We start from the raw sequence: 23,705 nt of genomic DNA on the forward strand, positions 1-23,705 counted from the left end.
GGGAGGAGAAGGGGAGTCTCTGGGTCATCAGAGGGAGGAGGAGGACAGTCTGTGGGTAATCAGAGGGAGGAGGAGGGGAGTCTCTGGGTCATCAGAGGGAGGAGGAGGACAGTCTGTGGGTAATCAGAGGGAGGAGGAGGGGAGTCTCTGGGTCATCAGAGGGAGGAGGAGGACAGTCTGTGGGTAATCAGAGGGAGGAGGAGGGGAGTCTCTGGGTCATCAGAGGGAGGAGGAGGACAGTCTGTGGGTAATCAGAGGGAGGAGGAGGGGAGTCTCTGGGTCATCAGAGGGAGGAGGAGGACAGTCTGTGGGTAATCAGAGGGAGGAGGAGGGGAGTCTCTGGGTCATCAGAGGGAGGAGGAGGACAGTCTGTGGGTAATCAGAGGGAGGAGGAGGGGAGTCTCTGGGTCATCAGAGGGAGGAGGAGGACAGTCTGTGGGTAATCAGAGGGAGGAGGAGGGGAGTCTCTGGCTAATCAGAGGGAGGAGGAGGGGAGTCTCTGGCTAATCAGAGGGAGGAGGCTGGAGTGACCCCTGTGATGGTGGATTACTGTTGCACATTTAGCCCAGAAGAGATACAGATGGTTAAACATGTGTGTGCAGTGGTTAATGGATACACACGTATCTTGTTGCTCTGCAAGCTGAGGGGGACTAGAACCAGTTATGCTTGCAGCAGTGAGCACACCCAGGCCCAGATCCTGGTTCCTAGTGTCCTCCAGTCCGTGGGGCCAGAGCTCTGACAAGAAATGGCTGATTCCAGCAGCGGAACAAGAAATGCCCAGGATCCGCTGATCCTGGCAGTGCCAGAAAGTGAGGAGCTTGGCTGGGTGTGGTGGCTCACACCTGTAATCCCAGGACTTTGGGAGGCCGAGGCGAGTGGATCACGAGGTCAGGAGATCGAGACCATCCTAGCAAACACGGTGAAACCCCGTCTCTACTAAAAAAAAAAAAAAAAAAGTGCAAAAGATTAGCCAGGCGTGGCAGCAGGCGCCTGTAGTCCCAGCTACTTGGGAGGCTGAGACAGGAGAATGGTGTGAACCCGGGAGGCGGAGCTTGCGGTGAGCCGATCGCGCCACTGCACTCACTGCAGCCTGGGCGACTGAAGGAGACTCCGTCTCAAAAAAAAAAGACAATGAGGAGCTCGGTGAACAAAACCTCACAGTCACAGGATTACCTCCCAGTGAAAGAGCCCCCCAGTGGCCAAAGAGCAACAAATCAATCAAGTAGTATTAGAATATAACCCAGAGTATAAAATAAACATGCACAAGCCCATACTGATATAACTGATTGAATAAATAAACAGAGGGAAAGAGACCAACCGTCCCTGCAAGTTTTCAGTGAATGAGGTAGAGCCCCCGTTCCAGGCAGGAGGTGGCAAGCTCCCTGCCCCACCGTGCGCTGCGTGTGGCGACCTCCCTCCTCCCTGCCCCGCAGTGCGCTGAGCGTGGCAACCTCCTTCCTGGGCGTGGTGGAGGCGCCCGCAGACACCCCTGGGCCCGGCGGTCAAGTCAGCACCCACTGGTCATGTTCACAGTGTGGCCAATGGTGAGGCTGCTGCCGGATCCTCCCAACCCCGACGACCCCAGCCCGGCCACACGGAGGCACAGCCCACCGTCTCACTAAGGAATGTTCCACAGAATTCCTGACCAGGGCTCCTCCAAACCGTCCAGGTTATCAGAGACAAGGAGAGTCTGAGAAACCATCCCAGCCTAAGGGAGCCTGAAGAGACAGGATGAGTAGATTATTTATTTATTTTTGAGACTGAGTCTCGCTCTGTTGCCCAGCCTGGAGTGCAGTGGTGCGATCTTGGCTCACTGCAAGCTCCGCCTCCCGGGTTCAAGTGATTCTCCTGCCTCAGCCTCCCGAGTAGCTGGGATTACAGGTGCCCGCCAGCACGCCTGGCTAATTTTTTGTATTTTTAGTAGAGACGGGGTTTCACCATGTTGGTCAGGCTGGTCTCGAACTCCTGACCTTGTGATCCACCTGCCTCAGCCTCCCAAAGTGCTGGGATTACAGGCGTGAGCCACCGCGCCTGGCCAGCACCGGCTTATTAATGGTGAGCTGTTAATGGGAAAACTAGGCGTGTGAGATATGGGAACTTTTACTATTTTTACAATAATTCTGTAAATGTAAAAACATTCTAAAATTAAAACATTTTAAAATGCAATATATTTGCTTTCCTTTTAAAGTACTTCCCTCATTCTTACCCAATGGACACACCTTCTCAAATACTTAAGTAATTCTTTTGTTTTTTTTTTGAGACCGAGTCTTGCTGTCACCCAGGCTGGAGTGCAGTGGCACGATCTCAGCTCACCGTAACCTCTGCCTCCCAGATTCAAGTGATTCTCCTGCTTCAGCCTCCCGAGTAGCTGGGATTACAGGCGCCTGATACCACACCCAGCTAATTTTGTATTTTAGTGGAGACGAGAGTTTCACGTTGGCCAGACAGGTCTGAAACTCCTGACCTTTAGTGATCCACCTACCTCAGCCTCCCAAAGTGCTGGGATTACAGGTGTGAACCACTGTACCCAGCAAGTAATTCTTATGAACAAATTAGCCTTATAAAGTTGTCATAAACATGTGATGTGTGGCCAGGTTAGAGTCCTGTGTGACCTGGTCTGAGCTGGCCTCTGGGTGGCGTGCCTTGTCGGGGGTGCCATGGGCTGTTCCAGGGAGCACCGGCCTGCGGTGACGCGCGTCTGCACCAGGAGCAGCTTTCCTTGGCCAGTGCCATGTTCCTCTTTTCCTTTTTATCTTTTCTGGGGAGGGCAGGAGACCATTTCAGTGTCTTTCCGCTGAATGTCACGGCCCTCTCCATGCACCATGGAGGCACAGCTGAGGTGGGGCCTGTCTGGCTTCAGGGGGCCCTGGAAGGTACTTTTCACACCTCCCAACCCTCAGCACTGACAGACCTCGGGAGGGGCACCTGTGACAGGGACGCGGGTCCCACCTTGCTGAACCCAGCAGCGAGAGCATCTCTGCTTCTGTCCCTGGAGGTTGACAGCAGTCGTATGGGAGCTGGGGCCTGGGTGGAGACTGGGTCAGAAACTCTGGTTTCACCTGGGGGGCCATGAATGTCCTGCCGAGGGTGAGACCCTCAGGGCTCTGGGTGGAGAGTAGCACCTGCCCAGAACCACCAGACCCTTGTCCCAGCTGCACCAGGGGCCAGTGGCCTTGTGCCCTCCTCCATCCTCCGTCCTGCAAGCCTCCGGCGGGGCTTGGCCTCACCTGCCTCTTTCTACTCAGGACTTTCAGGACCAGGCACTCCTGCAGGCAGAGAGGGGAATTTCTCAGACTGAAGTTGTTATTAGATACTTTTTAAGAGTGCTGTCTTAAAAATAGATCGCTTGTCTCTGTGGCCCCCGCGCAGCAGCTTCCTTCACGGCAGCCAAACCCAGAAGCAGCCCAGCGTGCGAACACACCGAGGTGTGACTGTCAGCACAGCACCACTGAGCCATGGGAGGGACTGGGTGGTGCAGCGGCCAGTGGGTCTCAGACCCCGAGCTGAGCACAAGCAGAGAGGAAGGGTGCATCCGAACGCCTGCAGAGCACAGAGTGGGTCCACGGAGCAGGTCCACAGAGCACATCTACAGAGCGGGTGCACAGAGCAGGTCCACAGAGCGGGTGCACAGAGCACATCCACAGAGTGGGTCCACGGAGCAGGTCCACAGAGCGGGTGCACAGAGCAGGCCCACAGAGCACATCCACAGAGCAGGTCCACGGAGCAGGTCCACAGAACACATCCACAGAGTGGGTGCACAGAGCACATCCACAGAGCAGGTCCACAGAGCACATCCACAGATCGGGTCCGCAGAGCGGGTGCACAGAGCGGGTCCACACGTCGGATGCGGGGGTGGATGTGAGCAGTGTGCCTGTGACCAGGGCTCTGTGTCTGCACATCCACCAGCCTAAGCTGCTTCTCAGTGAAACCCACGGAGACTCTGGCTGAGGCCTGCCCCAAGGAGCTTTGCCGAGGAGGGAGCCCCTCGCTCCCTCCTTCCTGTGAACCTGCGTCTTTGGTTGCAGTTACAGCTGTCACGCTTCCATCTTATGAATCACAGGAGTCCCGTTGGTGTTGGATGAGTTGACCCCAAAAAGACACAAGAACTCTCTAGAGACACTTCCTGGGGGTCCTGCTGCGTTGGATCAGGGAGGCAGTAGCTCCTGACGCCTTCCCTCCTATGTGGGCTTTGCGATCGCTGATGGTCACATGGGGGGTGTTTGGTGGCCTCTGTGTAGAGCGAGTGTCTTCCTGATGTGACACTGGGAACCACCAGCAGCCCGAGCACAAGGGCTCCCGGCCACTGGGCGGGCGGCACATGTGAGGGCGAATGTTGGGCCCAGGGTGGTGGAGGTGTCTGGGCCTTGCCCGCCCCGGAGTTGCCCAGCTCTGCCCGAGGCCCTTCCTCCAGCCCCAGCATCGGGGGCTCTTCCACAATGGGTGTCTGGGCATCCCTGCAGCCTTCCACCTCCCTCCTGGGAGAAGCCTGCACACACTGAGGGGCTGTTTGTTCTTTATTTGCAGAGGTATTGTGGCCAGTATTTTGGTTTTCTTATGTTTTGGAGTCACACAAGCTAAAGACGGGCCATTTTCCAGACCTCATCCAGGTAACTTGCCATTTCCTTCTCCGTGTGCCCCGTGGCAGTTCTGTTCTGAGCAGCCACTCTGTGTCTGTGCTGCTGGGTGTGAGTGTCCTGTCCTCCCTCCGCCCGGCCCCTCCCCAGGGCCTCCGAGGCCACTTCCCACGTGGACAAGGACGTGGGGTTCTCAGCTGGCCGTGTGCTCCTCCTCCAGCCACCAAGGGTCCCTCCAGGCCTTCTCCGGCCCTTTCACTCTTCCCTGTCCAGGGCTCTCCGGCCCTTCTCTTCCTGCTTCTGCCTCCTCTTTCCACAGACCAGGTGGCAGAGGGCACCAGGTGGGGCTGTGAGGCCGGGAATTGTGGGTGCCAGGTGGGGCTGTGAGGCGCTGCCCACCCCCTGCCCTCGAAGTGGTTGCCCAGCACACTCTGCCTCGGCCTCCACCCCACCTTCTGGCCCTGACTTCTAACAAACCCTCGTGGGCCAGCGCTCCCCCAGGCTCAGTGCACGCTGTCCCCACGTCCCGCCCAGGGAGGCGGCTGCGGCCTCTGTAGGGTTGGTTGTTTCCCTGGAGTGGCCACACGAAGTAATTAGAAACGTATTTTTTGGTTCAACAGGAGTAGGTATTATAGGAAATTTCAAAAATACAAAAAATACCTAAAAATAAAACTACCCACAAATAATAACCACTGTTAAATTTTCACGTTTGTGTATATGGACATACTCACGACCTCGGAAGACCGGAATCCTGAACGTGTGGCTTCGTACGTTCCCCACTTCAGGTTCGATAACTAGTCATTTTCTTTTTTTTTTTTTTGAGACAGAGTCTCGCTCTGCCGCCCAGGCTGGAGTGCAGTGGCGCGATCTCAGCTCACTGCAAGCTCCGCCTCCCAGGTTCACATCACTCTCCTGCCTCAGCCTCCCAAGTAGCTGGGACTACAGGCACCCGCCACCATGCCTGGCTAATTTTTTGTATTTTTAGTAGAGACGAGGTTTCACATGTTAGCCAGGATGGTCTCGATCTCCTGACCTCACGATCCCCCCACCTCAGCCTCCCAAAGTGCTGGGATTACAGGGTGAGCCACCGCACCCGGCCCTTCCTTACTGATTTTGTTAATGACTTTAGTCATAGGTTTAAATGACTTTAGTCATTTCCTTACTAATTTTTTGACAGCTGAAATTTTAATGACTGCTTGTTTAGCTGTCATTTGAATGTACTACATTTAACCAATTTATTTTAGCCATAATACTATATATTTAGAAAGTTTCCAGTTTTATTTTAATAAACTAGGCTGTGGTGAATTTTTTCCCTATGCTCTGTGTAAATATCTGATTATTCATTTAATAAAACGTCCCAGAAGTAAGTATTGAATTAAAGGACATACATAGTTTAAGCCCGTGATACGTGTTATAAACTTAGCCTCCAGGAGAGCAGCATCTGCCCCAGGGTCAGTGCCATGGTGGTGAGTGAAGCTTCCCCATCCCCAGAGGCCCTGAGCAGGGAGCCATCCGGTGACCCAAGCGGGCTGGTCTCACTGGCCGCTTCCTTGCCCAGGGCCTTGAGAAAGGGCTCCTTGAGTGCCTGGTGGGCCGCTCTGCTCTGCTGACTGACAGCTTTGTGGGAAGGGCACAGGGCTCCTGTCTACCCAGTCGGCTGAACACAGACGGTCTTGCCTCCGACGGGTTTGGATTGCTCAGTAGAGCAGTGGAAAGTGCAGCGATAGTCTAAAAACTGCCTGTCACGCAGTGAAAAGCCTGGTGCAGTTACATGTTTGTTGGGTGGATTTGGAGGGAATAAGAGGTGCCGGAAGCTCAGCGAGTGGCCGTCCTTGCTTGGAGATGCACCAAATCCCTCCTGGGTGCGGGCATCACCGGGTGCTGGGACGCAGCCGTGAGTGGGGCAGACTGGTCACCAGGCAGCAGCTTGTCTTGGCATGTGGCCCCGGCACAGGGAGAGACTCCTGGGAGATCCTCAGCTCTGTGCAGTCTAGGAGCTCCGGCTGCAGGTCCCCTGGTGGGATGTGGAGCATCTGGGCCTGAAGGTCTTGGTGCTTCCGAAAGCTCCAGCCATGGCATCTCAGAGCTGTGGCTCGTCCCCTCCCGCTGGGCAGGGCTGGGAGTTCCCAGGGTGTTCGGTTTTGGTTTGAGCTCTGCTCCACCTTTCTTCTGTTAGTTTAGTTTGCTTGGCATAAATTCCACGTTACTTTGCCAGTCTTCAATTTACTGACGGGGAAGCCTGTCCTGGAGCCACCTTCTTCCACATGTCTTGTTAACTTGGGGGCCGGCAGGGAGCCCTTCACCCTCTGCAGTCACAACACATTGAAGTGGACAAGTGAATCCTGTGCAGCAGAGGTTCTGGGAGGGGCAGGGAGAAGGGCTTCTCCAGAAAGATGGTCCCTGTGGGCTCTGCCCTCCTTCTTCCCACTCCCCTGGGTCTGGCCCAGGAATGCCCAGTCCGGCGGCTGTAGCTGTAGCCATTAGCGACTGGGCCTCATGAGGAAGATTGGAAATGAGCCCAACCCGGCCATGGAGGGAGCTGCTTTCTTTGGGAAGTTGAGTTGGCTGCAGCTCGGAGGGAGGCGGAAGGTGCTGGGCCACTGAGACGGGCATCCCTTCTGTGTCAACTGCATTTTCTTCCTGGCTCCCTCTGAAGGCTGAGTCAGCCACAGTGTTGCCCGGGCTGCTGAGGCTGCCTGTCTGTCCTTCCCTCTGGTGTCATGTTTAGAAAGACAAACCAGCTCTGGGGGCTGGAGGGTGGCCCTGGGGTCAGGGAGGTCTGGAGTTGCTCCGGGGAGCGAGGCAGGAATGCAGACCAAGGGCCTGCTGGGTGTCCGGGGGCAGCAGCCTGGTGCTGGTCACGTGTGAAGCCTGAGTGGGGAGAGGAGTCCGAGATCACCTTTCTGATCTGGGGCCTTCCCCAATAGGAGAAATGTGAGAAAGATTCGACTCGGCAGTGGCGGGGAGGGAAGTTAGCCCCGGACGTGGTGACCTGTGGCCCACTCAGAACATTGTGGTTTCATGGGTGTAGCCGTCCCCTCAGAGAGCGCCTGCAGGCTGGGCACCTGCTCCGAAGGCATCCCCTTCAGTTAGCGTCGGAGAACGCCGGCAGGCCGGGCACCTGCTCCGAAGGTGTCACTGGGAGGCCGGGCACCTGCTCCGAAGGCGTCCCCTTCAGTCAGTGAGCCCTTGTCGAGCGAGGGCTGCCTCAAATTAGTCTCACCACGACCTTTGGCTCTTGGGCCACTGGGAAGGTTCAGGTTTTCACCCCATGCGTGAGGAATCAGTTTGTGATCTCAGCTGTCTGTCTTGGGTCCCAGACCTCCCTAAGCAGCTTTTCCTAAGAACACCAGGGCGTTTGTATTTCCTGCCGATGGAGGGCGGCTTTTCGTGAGCCATGGTGGCCGTCTTCCCCTGAGTACGTCGGGGCCTCCTCCGTTTGGTCCTAAAACCTCACATCTGCGTGTCTTGCCATGAGCTGCTCGGAGCCGTGAGAAGTCAGGAATTGAGGGATGGTTTCACGTTAGAAGTCTATTAACGTAACTCATCACATCAACATGAAAAAATTAATCCCCTTAAATGCAGAAAAACAAAATTCATATTCATCCATGACAAAAACTTAACATACTGGAATTTAAAACTTTTTTTAACATGATAAAAAAGTATCCTAGCCTGGGCAACATGTCAAAACCCCATCTTGACAAAAAAAAAAAAAAATTAGCTGGATGTGGTGGCAGGCACCTGTGGTCACAGCTACTCAGGAGGCTCAGGTAGGAGGTCGCTCGAGCCAGGAGGCAGAAGAGGTTGCACCAAGATTGCGCTCCAGCCTGGGCGACAGAGACTCCATCTCAAAGAGAAATATCCACCAAAAACCTACTCCAGACTTAATGGCGCAAGGTTAGAAGCATCCCTGGTTAACAGGACGGGGATGTTTGCTGACCGATTCTGTGCAGCAGTTCACAGGCCAAAGATTTAAGGGCTGGAATGGAAAAAATGAAGAAAAAAATTCACTTTTTAGAGGGAAATTGTGCCTAATTCTCAGTTACAGCTTTATAAAGGGCTCTCCAGGGACCTGTGAGGGGCCCAGAAGAGACACTGGGTGTGAGGAGCCAGGAGCCAGCCTGGGGCTGAGCGGGGCCGTGGAGGCCTGGGCTGGGTGCACTGACCTTCCGTCATCTGTCTTTGTAGCTTACTGGAGGTTTTGGCTCTGCGTGAGTGTGGTCTACGAGCTGTTTCTCATCTTTATACTCTTCCAGGTAAGCCGTTTTTCTGGGTTGGATACCTGGGAACTTAGGTGACAGTCTGGCCCCAGGCAGGGTGACAAAGGAGGCCTTGCCCACCCAGCCCTCGAGTGATGGGAGGAAGCAGGGCGAGACCTCAAAACGTAGGCCGAGCTGCGGGGGGCCTCCAGGAGCATCTGCTGGTGGGGCTGACGGTGGCCGTGTGGCAGGGCCACACCTAAGTGTGGGCACAGACGAGGGCAGGGCCAGTGTGGCTGCCGGGGTGGCTTTGCCCACAGCTGTCTGAGTGCGGGTAGGGACTGGGCATGAAGGGAGCAGCAAGGGACCTGCAACGCAGGCCAGCGTGTGTGTGGCCAGGGCACATCTGGGCCTCAGAGGGGACCCCGGCGCCCAGAGGGACAGGGTCTTTGTGGTTGTGTTTTGTGGTTGACCAGTGTGGCTGTGTGTGCTGCTTCCCCATCCTGACCACATTCCGCAAGACGGGCAGGGTGCAGGTGGGAGATGCAGCTAGCGCCTCTGTAATTCCTGGGTCAGGCTGTGTTGCTGCCGCAAATGCTTACTTTATTAATACTCTTTGTTCCGTTTAACTCAGTTTAAACACACATTTTGGGGCTGTCTTCAGGTTACAAAGGACTTTGCTATTCCCAGTCTTAAAACTCCGTCAGTGCGTGACCAGATTTTTTATCATCATGGCAGAATTGGTTTTTCTGGGGTAGTGTGCATTCTATGAATTTTAGCATTTGTGTAGACTTATAGAAACACAATTAGGACGCACAACAATTCCACTGGCCCCAAAATTCATTTGTGTTACCCCTTGGTAGTCGTACCCGCCCCTGACCCCTGACTGCTGGTGAGGGATCGCTTCTGTCTCCGAGAATGTCCTATACACGGAATCATGCAGTGGCAGCCTCTTCCCGCCCTGCACGGTGCCTCTGAGGTTCATCCAGGTTGCATATGTCTTCCCATGCTCCTCTTTCTTTTAGTATTTATCTATTTTTGAGACGGAGTCTCACTCTGTCATCCAGGCTGGAGTGCAGTGATGTGATCTCGGCTCACTGTAGCCTCCACCTCCCAGGTTCAAGTGGTCCTCCTGCCTCAGCCTCCCAAGTAGCTGGAATTACAGGCACCCGCCACCACCCCCCACTAATTTATTGTATTTTTAGTTTCATCGTGTTGGCCAGGCTGGTCTTGAACTCCTGACCTCAAATGATCCACCCGCCTCGGCCTCCTGAAGTGCTGGGATTCCAGTTGTGAACTGCCCCGCCGGCCTGGGCTCCTCTTTCTTGGCAGTGACAGTTTCTCAGGCTCCTTGTGTCTGGTGACCTGGACAGTTTTGTGGGTTGGTCAGGAATGTAGTGGAATATCCCTCAAGTGACATTTGAAATTGGACAGTGTGAGTTCACCCAGGTTGTTCTTTTTCAAGATGGTTTTGAATCATCTGGGTCTCTTCCATTTCCAAACGAATGTGAGGATCACCCTTTCCAGTTCTGTGAAAAGAACAGGTGGAATTTTTTATAGGGATTGCATTGAATCTGCAAATCTGTTTTGGGAGTAGTGTCATCCTAACAATATCAACTCAGTCCTTGAAAATCGGATGGCTTTCTGTTTATTTAGGTCTGTAATTTCTTCCAACAATGTGTTAGAGTTTTCAGAGTTTAAGTTTTGCACTTGCTTTATTACATTTACGTCCACTCATCTGATTCATTTTATGCCCTTGTAAGTGGAACTGTTTTAATTTTACTTTTGCATTGCTCATTACTAGTGTATGGAAATGTAGCTTATTTTTGTGGCTGGTCTTGCATCCTGCAACCTTGCTGAACTTATTAGCTCTAAGAGTTGTGGGGTTTTGGGTAGATTCTTAAGAATATGCTATATTAGGCTGGGCACGGTGGCTCACGCCTGTAATCCCAGCACTTAGGGAGGCCGAGACGGGTGGATCATGAGGTCAGGAGATCGAGACCATCCTGGCCAACACGGTGAAACCCCGTCTCTACTAAAAATACAAAAAAACTAGCCGGGCGTGGTGGCGGCGCCTGTAGTCCCAGCTACTCGGGAGGCTGAGGCAGGAGAATGGCAGGAACCCGGGAGGCGGAGCTTGCAGTGAGCTGAGATCCGGCCACTGCACTCCAGCCCGGGTGACAGAGCGAGACTCCGTCTCAAAAAAAAATAATATGCTATATTCAAGATTATGTCTTCTACAAATAGAGTTTTACTTCTTCCTTTCCAGTCTGGATGTCTTTTATTTTCTTGCGTAGCTGCGCTGGCCAGAACCTGCAGCTCAACATTTCCTAGAACAGACAAGGATGGGCTTTTTTTTTCTTTTTTTGTGGAGACAGGGTCTTGCTCTGTTGCCCAGGCTAGAGTACAGTTGTGCGACCATAGGCCTCCACAGCCTCTAACTTCCCAGGCTCAGGTGATTTTCCTGCCTCAGCCTCCTGAGTAGCTGGGACTACAGCCATGTGCCACCACGCCTGGCTTTGTTTTTTTGAGACATGGTCTTGCTTTATCACGCAGTCTGGAGTACAGTGGCATGATCTTGGCTCACTACAACCTCCACCTCCTAGGTTCAAGCTGTTCTTGTGCCTCAGTCTCCGGAGTAGCTGGGATTACAGGCATGTGCTACCACACCCAACTAATTTTGTATTTTTAGTAGAGAAGGGGGTTGTTTTTTTTTTTTTTTTTTTTTGAGACGGAGTCTCGCTCTATCGCCCGGGCTGGAGTGCAGTGGCCGGATCTCAGCTCACTGCAAGCTCCGCCTCCCGGGTTTATGCCATTCTCCTGCCTGAGCCTCCCAAGTAGCTGGGACTACAGGCGCCCACCACCGCGCCCGGCTAGTTTTTTGTATTTTTTTTTTTTTAGTAGAGACGGGGTTTTACCATGTTAGCCAGGATGGTCTAGCCAGGATGGTCTCGATCTCCTGACCTCGTGATCTGCCCGTCTCGGCCTTCCAAAGTGCTGGGATTACAGGCTTGAGCCACCGCGCCCGGCCGAGACGGGGTTTCATCATGGTCAGGCTGGTCTTAGAACTCCTGGCCTCAAGTGAGCCACCGCACCTGACTAATTTTTTAATTTTCTGTGGAGGTGAGGTTTCGCCATGTTGGCCAGGCTGATCTCAAACTCCTGGGCTCAAGCTATCCATCCCCCTTGGCCTCCCAAAGTGCTGGGAGTATAAATGTGAGCCACTGTGCCTGGCCAGATGGACATTCTTATCTGATTCCTGATCTTAGGGGAAAAGCATCCAGTCTTTCCCCACTGAGTGTGTTAGCTGTGAGTTTTTCCTGGATCTCCCCTACCGAGTGGAGAAAGTTCTGAGGTTTTCATAGATCTCCCTTACCGAGTAGAGAACATTCTAGTATATTCCTAGTTGGTTGTTTTTATCATGAAAGGTTGTAAGAGTTTTGTTAAATGTTCTTTCCGCGTCAAGTGAGAGGATCATATGGGTGTTTTTCCCTCTTCGTTAATATAATGAATTACATTTATTTTCTTATCCTGAACCAACCTTGCATTCCTGGGATAAATCCTGCTTGGTCGCAGGGTGTGCCTTTTTACATGTTGCTGGACTTGCTTTCCTAGCATTTTATCTGAGATTTTTGCGTCCATATTTGTAAGAGATACTGTCCTTTAATTTTCCTGGAATGTCTTGTTCTGGCTTTGATACCAGGGTTTGTGAGGATGTGTCTGATGTTTTCTCTTGATTCGTCTGGGGTGAAGGCACACACTGGCACCATCACCATGACGCATCCGTGGTGCTGTGGACCTTGACCACCGGGTGAGGTGTGTCTGTCAGGCTGTCCACGTCAATCACAGTGCGTTCTCCACAAGGGGGTCACTGGTGCAGCCTGCACAGAGGGAGGGGAGTTTCGTTGCCCTCCTTGGAGTGTGGCGTCTGTGCGCTACCTGGAACTCTTGTGCATGGGAGAGATCCTGCTTCTCTACCGTGAGTTATTCCATCATGTGTTTATTTATATCAGTGCGGAATTACAGATACTTGTCTTACACTTGGATATTTATTTCAGCGCTGCTCTATTTATCATGGTGCCCAAATTCTTTTGCCTTTGGGAGTTTCCACTTGGTTCCTGTATTGCTTTCACACACCATCACTGAGTTTTTGGCCTTTTGTTTTGTTTTTCTGGGCACATCCTGACTTCCTAGCACTGCGGGATGCTCCAGGCTCCTCCTGTCCACTCCCTACCCCAGTCCTGAAATCAACCCCTTCTCTAAGAGCCCCGGGTCCTTACTGAATATGAGGGACTGAGACCTGGGTGCTGGGTGGGCTGCATGGTCCTGGGTGCCACAGCTCACTGTGTGCTCAGACGTCTGTCAATGATGTAAACCTCCCTTGACGTCAGGCCCAAGAGCCTGCCTTGCCCCAAGGCCAAGAGGTGCATCCGGCTGATGCCAGCGTCCGGGTGAGGAAAGAGTGATGTCCCACAAGGGTGACTTCTGTGGGGGTGTTGGCCTGAGCACATGTGTGGGGAGGGGTCGGGGGTGGGGCGCGCAGCAGGGACTCGGGGCCCCGTCCCGCTCCTGTCTGTCCAGTGGTCCTAGTCCCCCATGTCCGGAAGCGCACCTGTGCCCACCTGGCCCCGGGGAGCCCAGGTGTGGAGACTTGGGTTGTCGTGCCCGGGGTTCCTTCCACACGCGCTATCCCACCAGGATTGCCCTGGGGTGGGAGGGCTGCTGAGACAGGGCGCTGCCCTCCTCCCGGGTGACCGAGATGCAGTTTACAACCATGATCTCCCGGCCGGGCTCAGTGGCTCACGCCTGTAATCCCAGCTCTTTGGGAGGCCGAGGCGGGCGGATCATGAGGTCAGGAGATCGAGACCATCCTGGCTAACACGGTGAAACCCCATCTCTACTAAAAATACAAAAAATAAATAAAATTGGCCGGGCGTGGTGGCGGGCGCCTGTATTCCCAGCTACTCTGGACGCTGAGGCAGGAGAATGGCATGAATCTGGGAGGTGGAGGTTGCAGCGAGCTCAGATTGCGCCACTGCACTCCAACCTGGGCGACAGAGCAAGGCTCCATCTCAAAAAATAAATAAATAGGCCGGGCGTGGTGGCTTAAGCCTGTAATCCCAGCACTTTGGGAGGCCGAGACGGGCGGATCACGAGGTCAGGAGATCGAGACCATCCTGGCTAACACAGTGAAACCCCGTCTCTACTAAAAAATACAAAAAACTAGCCGGGCGGGGTGGCGGGCGCCTGTGGTCCCAGCTACTCAGGAGGCTGAGGCAGGAGAATGGCGTGAACCCGAAAGGCGGAGCTTGCAGTGAGCTGAGATCCGGCCACTGCACTCCAGCCCGGGCGACAGAGCGAGACTCCGTCTCAAATAAATAAATAAATAAATAAAATAAACAACCATGATCTCCCATTTCAAGTTGCCACCACTAACTCTAGCCCCACTGACGGGGGCACTGGCCTTGCAGACTGTCCAGGATGGCCGGCAGTTTCTGAAGTATGTTGACCCCAAGCTGGGAGTCCCACTGCCAGAGAGAGACTATGGGGGCAACTGCCTCATCTATGACCCAGACAACGAGACTGACCCCTTTCACAACGTCTGGGTAAGACACCGGGAGCCCTGAGGCGGATCCCTCCCCAAGTGTGGCCCTGTGCCGGACCAGGCACCATCCGTGCTCCTGCCTTGCCCCCCGTGCCCCTTGGCCCACATGTGGGGCCTCCTCCTGGTCCAGAGATGTGCCGAGGCCCTGTCCGTTCGGGTGGTGCTCACGCTGGCCGGGGGCCCCTGCTCTCTAGGCTGTCAGGGACGTGGTCTCCACAGGCCACAGCAGCACCTGTGAGTCCCCAGCCTTCTTCCCGGGGTCTGGCAGGTGCTGCTCGGTTGTGGGTTTGACCTGCCAGTGTGGGGGGTGGGGGTGGCTGTGCCCCAGGGTCAAGGGTCACACCCTGTCGCCCACAGGACAAGCTGGATGGCTTCGTTCCCGCGCACTTTCTTGGCTGGTACCTGAAGGTACGGCACTTCCTCTTCGCGGCCACCCTGCCCCAGTTCTCGGGCCTGCCCTGTCCTCTGGGCTGTTTCTGCCCATGGGGTTGAGCTCAGGGTGCTCTGAGTGTGGTGGGACCCTCCCGGGAGCCCTGGAACCGAGCCCTGATCCTGGCCGGGTCCTCACTCCGTCCTCAGGGTGGGGTCGGCGGAGAGAGGCAGCAGGGCAGGAAGTCCCGGCCCCACCTGGGCTCAGGCACTGCCCCATCCCACTTCTGAGGGGCCCTGTGCTACCTGGGGGGCCAAGAGCAGTACCCGCTTGACCCTGCAGCCCACCCAGCAGCCCCTGCGCGCAGCCTCGGCTGGCTTGGCAGAGGGACCAGTGCCCCAGCAGTTTGGTGTCAGGCCCCAGGCATGGGGATGCTGCCTTGTTCGCTGACAGTCATAGCATCGAGGCTGTCGGACGGGCAGCCGCCCACCCCACACTCACCCCGAGACCTCACTGGGGGGCCTGCCAGTGCTCTCAACTCCAAGAATGCTGCCAGCCGGGGTGGGGGCTGTGTGCACCCGTGGGCAGGGCCAAGCGTGGCAGCACGTCCCACACTCTGGTTGACCCTGGCACCCGCAGACCCTGATGATCCGAGACTGGTGGATGTGTATGATCATCAGTGTGATGTTCGAGTTCCTGGAGTACAGCCTGGAGCACCAGCTGCCCAACTTCAGCGAGTGCTGGTGGGACCACGTAGGTGCCGGCACAGCCCCCGGGGCAGGGGTGCAGGCTGAGGGCATTCTCGGTTCCCTGTGCCCTGTGTGCCTGGCCTGGGGTCTTCCTCAAGGCCCCCGGTACCCCCCCACCCCTGCGATGGAGTGCTGGCCTCCCCCGCCATGGACGTGCTTGTCTGCAACGGGCTGGGCATCTACTGCGGCATGAAGACCCTCGAGTGGCTGTCCCTGAAGACGTACAAGTGGCAGGGCCTCTGGAACATTCCAACCTACAAGTACGTCGTGGGGGCTGCAAGGGCAGGGCTGGGTGCGGGTTACCCAGAGGCAGCCTCAGCGTGTGTGCCCTGGCGGACCCCGAGCACCAGGCCTGTCCAGCGTGCGGCTCAGGAGGGGTGACCGTGGGGCTTTGCCTCCTGGAACCTCCCCTCTGACCCGCTGTCACTCGAGCCTGGCCGCCCCTCATGGTGGCCACGGCGTCTGACCCACTCACCTCTCTCCTCAGTCTCCGGCTGGCCTGGCTCAGGGGCTCTGGGATCCTTCCGTGCCTCTCCCTCCCCTGGTTGCTTTGGTTATGAAACAGTTGCTGGTACTTTGTCATTATGACTTTGGAATTTTTTTTTTTTTTTTTTTGAGACGGAGTCTCGCTCTGTCGCCCAGGCTGGAGTGCAGTGGCCGGATCTCAGCTCACTACAAGCTCCGCCTCCCGGGTTTACGCCATTCTCCTGCCTCAGCCTCCCGAGTAGCTGGGACTACAGGCACCAGCCACCTCACCCGGCTAGATTTTTGTATTTTTTAGTAGAGACAGGGGTTTCACCGTGTTAGCCAGGATGGTCTCGAACTCCTGACCTCATGATCCGCCTGTCTCGGCCTCCCAAAGTGCTGGGATTACAGGCTTGAGCCACCGCGCCCGGCCAGACTTTGGAATTTTAAAAAAATACAAAAGTCTAAGGAAAAGCCTGGGGGGCGGGGGTCTCCCCTCCTGCCTGTGGGTGCCCCGTCTCTGCCTGGACACCTCTGCACACGTGGCCAGCTCATGGCGCCGTGGAGCGCCCTCTGAGGCGCTGCAGCCGCTGCTCTGACTGGAAGAGACTGAACAGCAGAGGGCTGTGGGGAGGCAGGGCTTATGGCTGCGTGGCCAGACCTCGGAGAGCGGCCAGGCAGCAGCTGGGTAACCAGGAACAGAGTCCTTGGCCCGATGCCACAGGGTGGGGCCGGGTGACCAGGAGCAGAGCCAGCCCGTTGGCGCAGGGCAGGGCCGGGTGACCAGGAACAGTCTGTGGCCTGATGGTGCAGGGTGGGGTTCAGTGGGCTGCCGTCCTCAGGCTGCCGGCTCTGTGGTTCCCAGGGGCAAGATGAAGAGGATCGCCTTCCAGTTCACACCCTACAGCTGGGTTCGCTTCGAGTGGAAGCCGGCCTCCAGCCTGCGTCGCTGGCTGGCCGTGTGCGGCATCATCCTGGTGGTAAGGCCGGGCTGTCTAGCAACGGTGTGGCGGGTTGGGGGCCAGAGCTGGTGCTCACCCTCTCCTCCCCTAGTTCCTGTTGGCAGAACTGAACACGTTCTATCTGAAGTTTGTGCTGTGGATGCCCCCGGAGCACTACCTGGTTCTCCTGCGGCTCGTCTTCTTCGTGAACGTGGGTGGCGTGGCCATGCGCGAGATCTACGACTTCATGGATGACCCGTGAGGGTTGTGGGGGGCCAGGCGGAGACACCCTGGGGCGCGGGGGGCGGGTGGAGACACCCCCAGGGCGGAGGTCCGGATGGAGACACCCCTGGGGGGCAGGGGGCCGGGGAGCAGAGCCTGGGAGGCTGGGGCCTGGGTAAGGCCTCCTGGAGGACCCTGGGGGGCCCGGAACGCTGAGCCCCCTGCTACCCCTGCAGGAAGCCCCACAAGAAGCTGGGCCCACAGGCGTGGCTGGTGGCGGCCATCACAGCCACGGAGCTGCTCATCGTGGTGAAGTACGACCCCCACACACTCACCCTGTCACTGCCCTTCTACATCTCCCAGTGCTGGACCCTCGGCTCCGTCCTGGTGCTCACCTGGACCGTCTGGCGCTTCTTCCTGCGGTGAGTGGGGGCGGGCTGGTGTGTTCCGAAGGAGGGCTGCTGTCCGGGTCTCGGCGCAGGCGCTGTGGGAGTTTGGTGGTGGTGCCTCCTGTCCCTGCTCCAGCCCTCTGGCTGCCTCTGTGGGAGGGGCCTTTCCTGACCCAACCCTCGGGTCCTTCACTCTGCACTGATGGATCCAGGCTCCTCAGGGCTCCAGTCAGCCACGGCTGCTGTCACAGGGCCAGGGTACCCGGCCCCCACCCCGCCCATCCTGGACCTCCACAGGGACGAGGTGCCAGCTGTCCGTGGAGCCTGCAGTGGGGGCGGGTGTGGGAGCAGGTGATGACACTGCCCCCTGCCCCCAGGGACATCACTTTGAGGTACAAGGAGACCCGACGGCAGAAGCAGCAGAGCAAGGATGACCAGGGCAGCGCCGTCGGCAACGGGGACCAGCACCCGCTGGGGCTGGACGAAGACCTGCTGGAGCCTGGGGTGGCTGAGGGCGAGGGGGCACCAACTCCAAACTGACCTGGCCGTGGCTGCCTCGTGAGCCTCCCAGAGCCCAGGCCTCCGTGGCCTCCTCCTGTGTGAGTCCCACCAGGAGCCACGTGCCCAGCCTTGCCCTCAAGGTTTTCTTTTCCTTTTCTCCCGTGCATCTGGCAAGGCTGAAGGCGAGGGGTGGAGGAGGCCCCAGCACAGCCTCATCTCCGTGTGTACACGTGTATGTGTGTGTACACATGCGTGGCCACCTGCGGTGTGCACGTGTGCTCTGGGCTCCAAGGCTTCTCCAGAGCCGGGAGCTGGCTGGCGTGGCAAGGGCGTGCTCTGGGGCAGCGTGTCCCTCAGGAACCAGGGTCCTCCCTCCCCTTTCTGCCTGGTCAGCCCCGTGGCCTCTGGCCCACCAAGCTCCCTGTCACCCAGCCACGGCATGGCCCAGGCAGGGACATCACAGTACCCTTTCTGCACTCCGTGGGCCCCGGTGCGCTGAGGCCTGGAGGAGTCCACCCTGGCTCCACATCCACCTCCCCGCAGCTCGTGTGGGCGTTCGTCCACAAACACTCCATAGCTGAGAGGCAGCGGATCGAGGCGGCGACGCTGAGCCATTTCCTCAGAACCTTCCTTTCACACAGACCACCCTGGAGGACACGTGGATGGGGTCAGAGATCACTGAGCTGGCCCCTCCCGGGGGCCTGGAACCCGGATGCTGGGGCCATGACGCCTCTGTGGCTCCGAGTTGAGGGTCATCTTCACGAGCAAAGAGAACCAATAAAGTGACAACGAACGTCTGAGGCTTCCAGCCCTCCCCCCAGCTCCCCATGTCCTGCTTTGGGGTCCAGTGCAGCCCCCCAGCCTGCCCTCATGCCCAGTGCCCACTTGGGGAAAACCACACAGAGGATGGGAGGCACCGGAGTCAGCCTCAGCCTCTGCACCTGAGCAGACTTGGTGCCTGCCCCCCAGAGAGAGTAGGTGCCAGACGCAGCCCCTCCCCCAGGCTCCATGAGGGTCCAGGTGGCACCCACCCTCTACTGCGTTTGTCCCAGGGCTGGTGACCACTGGGCAGTGGACACAGGATTCCTGGGGAGGGGCAGCTGCCTTCTCGGGCCACTATTTTTTTTGAGATGGAGTCTTACTGTGTCACCCAGGCTGGAGTGCGGTAGCACGATCTTGGTTCACTGCAACCTCCACCTCCCAGGTTCAAGCAATTCTGCCTCAGTTCCCCAAGTAGCTGGAATTACAGGCGCCTGCCACCACTCCCGACTAATTTTAGTATTTTTAGTAGAGATGGGGTTTTACCACATTGGCTAGGCTGGTCTTGAACTCCCAACCTCAGGTGATCCACTTGCCTCGGCCTCCCAAAGTGCTGGGATTACAGGCGTGAGCCACTGTGCCCAGCCAGGCCACTATTTTTAAAACTTTACCATGAAAATTTTCAAACAAATGGAGAGAAAAGGGGTTCCCCGAGCCCTGTTCCTAGCTGGGGGGAGGTAAGCGGTGTCGGTGGCTGGTTGGACACAGCCTGAGGGGACTCCAGGAGCCAGATGCACCCACACTCCCTGCTCTGCCTCGGGGCCCCAGGCTTTAAACAGCTTTATGTTGTGTTTTTCTTTGACTACTTTTGGGGAAACTTTCAACCCCTGTACGTCAAGGGCTGTAACGTGGAGCACACGTGAGGGCAGCCTCCCGGGCTTGGCAGGAAGATGTCCTGTGTGGCCACCACACCCGGTGCCCAGCAAATCCCTTTTCCAGTCACAGCCACTCACAGCTTTGGCCTCTACGGCCCTGCACCGACAGGGTTCTGCCAGCGGCCCTGCCCTGTGCTGCAGGACACACGGGGCCTCAGCATTCTGCTCTTTGCAGGTGGCAGGTTTGACCCCTCAGGAGGAACTCCCCACTGTGGGGGCCCCTCTCCCCTCCCGCACTCCTGCGGGACCCCACTGTCCCTCCACCGGTGTCTGCATCCCCCTGATGCTCTGAGCCCCGTGGCGGCAGGTGGGGTGGTGGCAGGCGGCAGTGGAGTCAGGTGGGGGTGGTGGCCGGTGGGGGTGACGGCCGGTGGGGTGACGGCCGGTAGGGTGACGGCCGGTGGAGGTGGTGGTCTGCTTGTGGTCACCGTCTGCTCTTCCCGAGGAGCAGGGCAAGGCGGGGCTTGCGATGAGAGTCCTGTTCCAGCGCCAGCCCTGTCCCAAAAGCGGCCCCTGGGAGCCTTTCCGGCAGCAACTCAACCCCAGACAATGCCCAAGGGCTCTGGTTCCCCACACACCGAGATGCTCCGAACTCATCTTGGGCATCTCTTGCCCCACGCCTGGCATCACCCGTGTCCCCAAGGAGCCCTGTTCCCCTGACTGGGGGGTCATAGTTAAACTAAGATTCTGGGTCATTTTTTAATGTAGGTATGTATATATATATGTATGTATGTATGTTTGAGACAGAGTCTTTTTTTTTTTTTTTTTTTTGAGACGGAGTCTCGCTCTGTCACCCAAGCTGGAGTGCACTGGCCAGATCTCAGCTCACTGCAAGCTCCGCCTCCTGGGTTCACGCCATTCTCCTGCCTCAGCCTCCCGAGTAGCTGGGACTACAGGCGCTGCCACCTCGCCCGGCTAGTTTTTTTTTGTATTTTTTAGTAGAGACGGGGTTTCACCGTGTTAGCCAGGATGGTCTCGATCTCCTGACCTTGTGATCCTCCCGCCTCGGCCTCCCAAAGTGCTGGGATTACAGGCTTGAGCCACCGCGCCCGGCCTGAGACAGAGTCTTGCTCTGTTGCTGGAGTGCACTGGTGTGATCTCAGCTCACTGCAACCTCCACCTCCCAGGTTCAAGCCATTCTCGTGCCTCAGCCTCCCGAGTAGCTGGGATTACAGGCATGGCCACCACGCCCGGCTAAATTTTGTATTTCTAGTAGAGACGCGGTTTCATCATGTTGGCCAGGCTGGTCTCGAACTCCCAACCTCAGGAGTTCCCGACCTGATCCGCCCACCTCAGCCTCCCAAAGTGCAGGCGTGAGCCACTGTGCCCGGTCTCCGCACCCGGCCCCTGGGTCGCTTTAAAGGGCTTTATTGGGCCAGGTGCGATGGCTCACACCGGTAATACCCAAGACCAAACACCAGCCTGGGCAACATGGCAAGACCCTGTCTCTACAAAAACTACAAAAATTAGCCAGGTGTGGGGGTGCACGCCTGTCATCCCAGCTACCTGGGAGGCTGAGGTGGGAGGACGGTTTGAGTCCCGGAGGTCAAGGCTGCAGTGAGCAGAGACCACGCCACTGCACTCCCACCTGGGCAAGTGAGAGACCTTGTCCAAAACGGGGGGTTGCCAGGGAGCTTCTTTGCAATGAATTTGTAGTTGCTGACTCAACATCAGACCTCTGAAAGCTGACAAGCGTCCCCGCTCTTGGCTTGGCATGGCGGGGCACCCCGGGCTGCCCACTTTGATCAGCTGCCCACCCACGGGCAAGATGGGCTGCCCCTGAGGGTGGGCCCCACCGTCCCACACAGAGCTGCAGACAAAGCTGGGGCGAGAACTGGGCTCCACGCAGGAACCCAGGTGGGGCTGCGCTGGGCAGCGCTGGGAGCTCCTGAGGCTCCAGGGTGGAAGCTGTGGGAGTGGCTGGGCCTGTGGGCAGCTCCCAGCAGGCATCACCCTGCACAGGCAGAACCAAGGGGCCTCCCCCCCCGCACCAGGCAGGGCCTGCCCTGTGCTCCCCAGTGTGGGTGGGGTGCGGCTCAGAGGACCCAGCTGAGCACAGCCAGGGCCTTGGGCTGCTTCCCTGGTGCAGGTCCCTTAGGCAGTGAGAGAAGCCCATGCCACGTGGGGTGGTGTCGTCTCCGATGCCAGCACACCTCGCAGGGACCCCAGGAAGGACACGAGCCCCTCCTGCCAAGAAAATGCTTTAATGGTTTATAAAGTGTCCAAAATATACTGGCAAAAATAAGCAGATCTGAGCATTTCTCTTCAAACCTAGGATATGCAGGGCGAGCACATGGCAGGGGCTGGTCAGCCCCAGGGGTGCCTCGAAGCCCGTCGTCCAGGGACAGCAGCGGCAGAAAGCGCCTCAGGAGATGACCCTCAGGGATGGCTTCTCCTCCTCCAGGGCCTGCAGCCGGTCCTCCATCGCCTCAGACCAGTAAATGTCGTACAGGCTGCACAGAGGCCAGAAGGGAGGCATGGGCCTGTGTCTTCCCCACCCCCGCCTTCCTCCCTGGGCAGCCCTGGCCACACCACCCGCCCAACGCGTCCACATACACCAGCTGCTCCAGGAGGCAGCCCGGCTGCCGGACACTCTCCACCAGCTGCAGGACGCCCGCGTCCCCCAGGCAGTTGTTGCTGAGGTCCAGCTCGCGCAGGCTGTGGTTGACCAACAGGGTCGCGGCAAGGCTGCTGCAGCTGCGGTCGCTCACATCACAGTCGCCAAGCCTGGGTGGAACAGGGTGGGGGTCAGGGTGCGGGGCGTGCCTGGCAGCACGCTGACCAGCCAAGCAGCCTGGGCCTGGGGGGCACGATGGAGGCCCAGGCCGCGAAGCCCAAGGACCAACGGACACCTGCCTGTGCTCGGCCACTCGGGACCCTCAGGGGCCGTCCCCAAGGCTCAGCCTTGGCAGCTTGTCTCACTGTCCCTCTATGGCCCTGGGCAGGTTCCCCACCACAGACAAGAAACAAGTGGGGCACGGCAGCCGGACTCACCTGAGACCTTCTGCAGGGAGGAGAAAGGACAGGAAGGAGACACCGTCCACCCAGAGAGCTACACCCACCCCCTTGGCTCTCCTCTGGGTGGGCTTCAGAGGAGGAGCCAGCCAGAGGCCGAGGGGCAGCTGTGGGGAAACGAGGGTATGGAGACCACCAAGAAAGGCACAGAGTGTGGACAACAGAGTTGAAGTTCCAGAGAGAAACAACGAGGGTACAGGCCAGACAAGAGGGTGGAGAAGAGAAGACCCAACACGCACTTCCCGGGGTGGAGCCGCCACAGGCCGGACAGCAAGGCCAAGGAGTTGCACTGGGCCTCTCCAAAGTGGGGGCCAGGGAAGCTGCAGGACCCCCACCCTGTGCGGTGGCTCAGGGGGAACAAGTCTGCAGTGACCAGGACCCAAGGTTCCTCTCCACACCTGGAACACCCACAAGGTCCTGGCAGCCAGGATGGTGTCCCCTGGCAGGGAACTGGAAATGCCCCAGCAGGAGGAAGCCCTCGGGAAACAAGCCATGTCTCGGTCTGCAGGACCCCCTGTCCAGCATGACTCAGCCTGCAGGGCCCACTGTCCAGGGCTCCGAGGGCTCACTCAGAACCTGGTGCCCAGCCCAAGATGACCAGCCACCCATGGAACGCCCCTGGCGAGAGGCACACGGGAAATAGCAAACAAAAGACAAAACACTGAGGGTGGAAATTCAGTAGACTGGCTGGTAAATGAGAACATCTCCCAAAAATAAAACACCGAAGAGAAAGAAAATGTGGAGAACACAATTAGAGGGCCAGTCCACAAGACATCAGGACAGACCCATGGGCACACCACAAAGAAAGGTAATAAAAGAGAGAAAAATTGGCCGGGTGCGGTGGCTCAAGCCTGTAATCCCAGCACTTTGGGAGGCCGAGACGGGCGGATCACGAGGTCAGGAGATCGAGACCATCCTGGTGAACACGGTGAAACCCCGTCTCTACTAAAAAATACAAAAACTAGCCGGGCGAGGTGGCGG

At 57.2% G+C, this 23,705-nt stretch overlaps 2 protein-coding genes across 6 annotated transcripts in view; one reads left to right on the forward strand and one right to left on the reverse strand.

Moving 5' to 3' along the window:
* The window catches only part of PTDSS2 (phosphatidylserine synthase 2), a 36,393-nt gene extending 17,558 nt beyond the window's left edge, over positions 1-18,835 (forward strand). The window contains exons 3-12 of the mRNA XM_017893998.1: positions 4,525-4,607; positions 8,763-8,830; positions 14,245-14,379; positions 14,736-14,786; positions 15,388-15,505; positions 15,628-15,757; positions 16,828-16,942; positions 17,016-17,161; positions 17,362-17,547; positions 17,892-18,835. Coding sequence (XP_017749487.1) covers positions 4,525-4,607; positions 8,763-8,830; positions 14,245-14,379; positions 14,736-14,786; positions 15,388-15,505; positions 15,628-15,757; positions 16,828-16,942; positions 17,016-17,161; positions 17,362-17,547; positions 17,892-18,054 — 1,195 coding nt within the window. The 3' untranslated portion in view covers positions 18,055-18,835. The remainder of the gene's footprint in view (positions 1-4,524; positions 4,608-8,762; positions 8,831-14,244; positions 14,380-14,735; positions 14,787-15,387; positions 15,506-15,627; positions 15,758-16,827; positions 16,943-17,015; positions 17,162-17,361; positions 17,548-17,891) is intronic.
* A 3,059-nt stretch (positions 18,836-21,894) lies between these two features.
* RNH1 (ribonuclease/angiogenin inhibitor 1) overlaps positions 21,895-23,705 on the reverse strand; it is a 13,108-nt gene continuing 11,297 nt past the window's right edge. For all 5 annotated transcript variants that reach the window (XM_017894001.1, XM_017894002.1, XM_017894003.1 and 2 more), the window contains 2 exons: positions 22,266-22,436; positions 21,895-22,162 (listed from right to left, as the gene is read on the reverse strand). In XM_017894001.1, coding sequence (XP_017749490.1) covers positions 22,075-22,162; positions 22,266-22,436 — 259 coding nt within the window. In that variant the 3' untranslated portion in view covers positions 21,895-22,074. The remainder of the gene's footprint in view (positions 22,163-22,265; positions 22,437-23,705) is intronic.

This window comes from Rhinopithecus bieti, unplaced genomic scaffold (genome assembly GCF_001698545.2).
Source record: "Rhinopithecus bieti isolate Rb0 unplaced genomic scaffold, ASM169854v2 scaffold_25906, whole genome shotgun sequence".
Classification (NCBI taxonomy): Eukaryota; Metazoa; Chordata; class Mammalia; order Primates; family Cercopithecidae; genus Rhinopithecus; species Rhinopithecus bieti.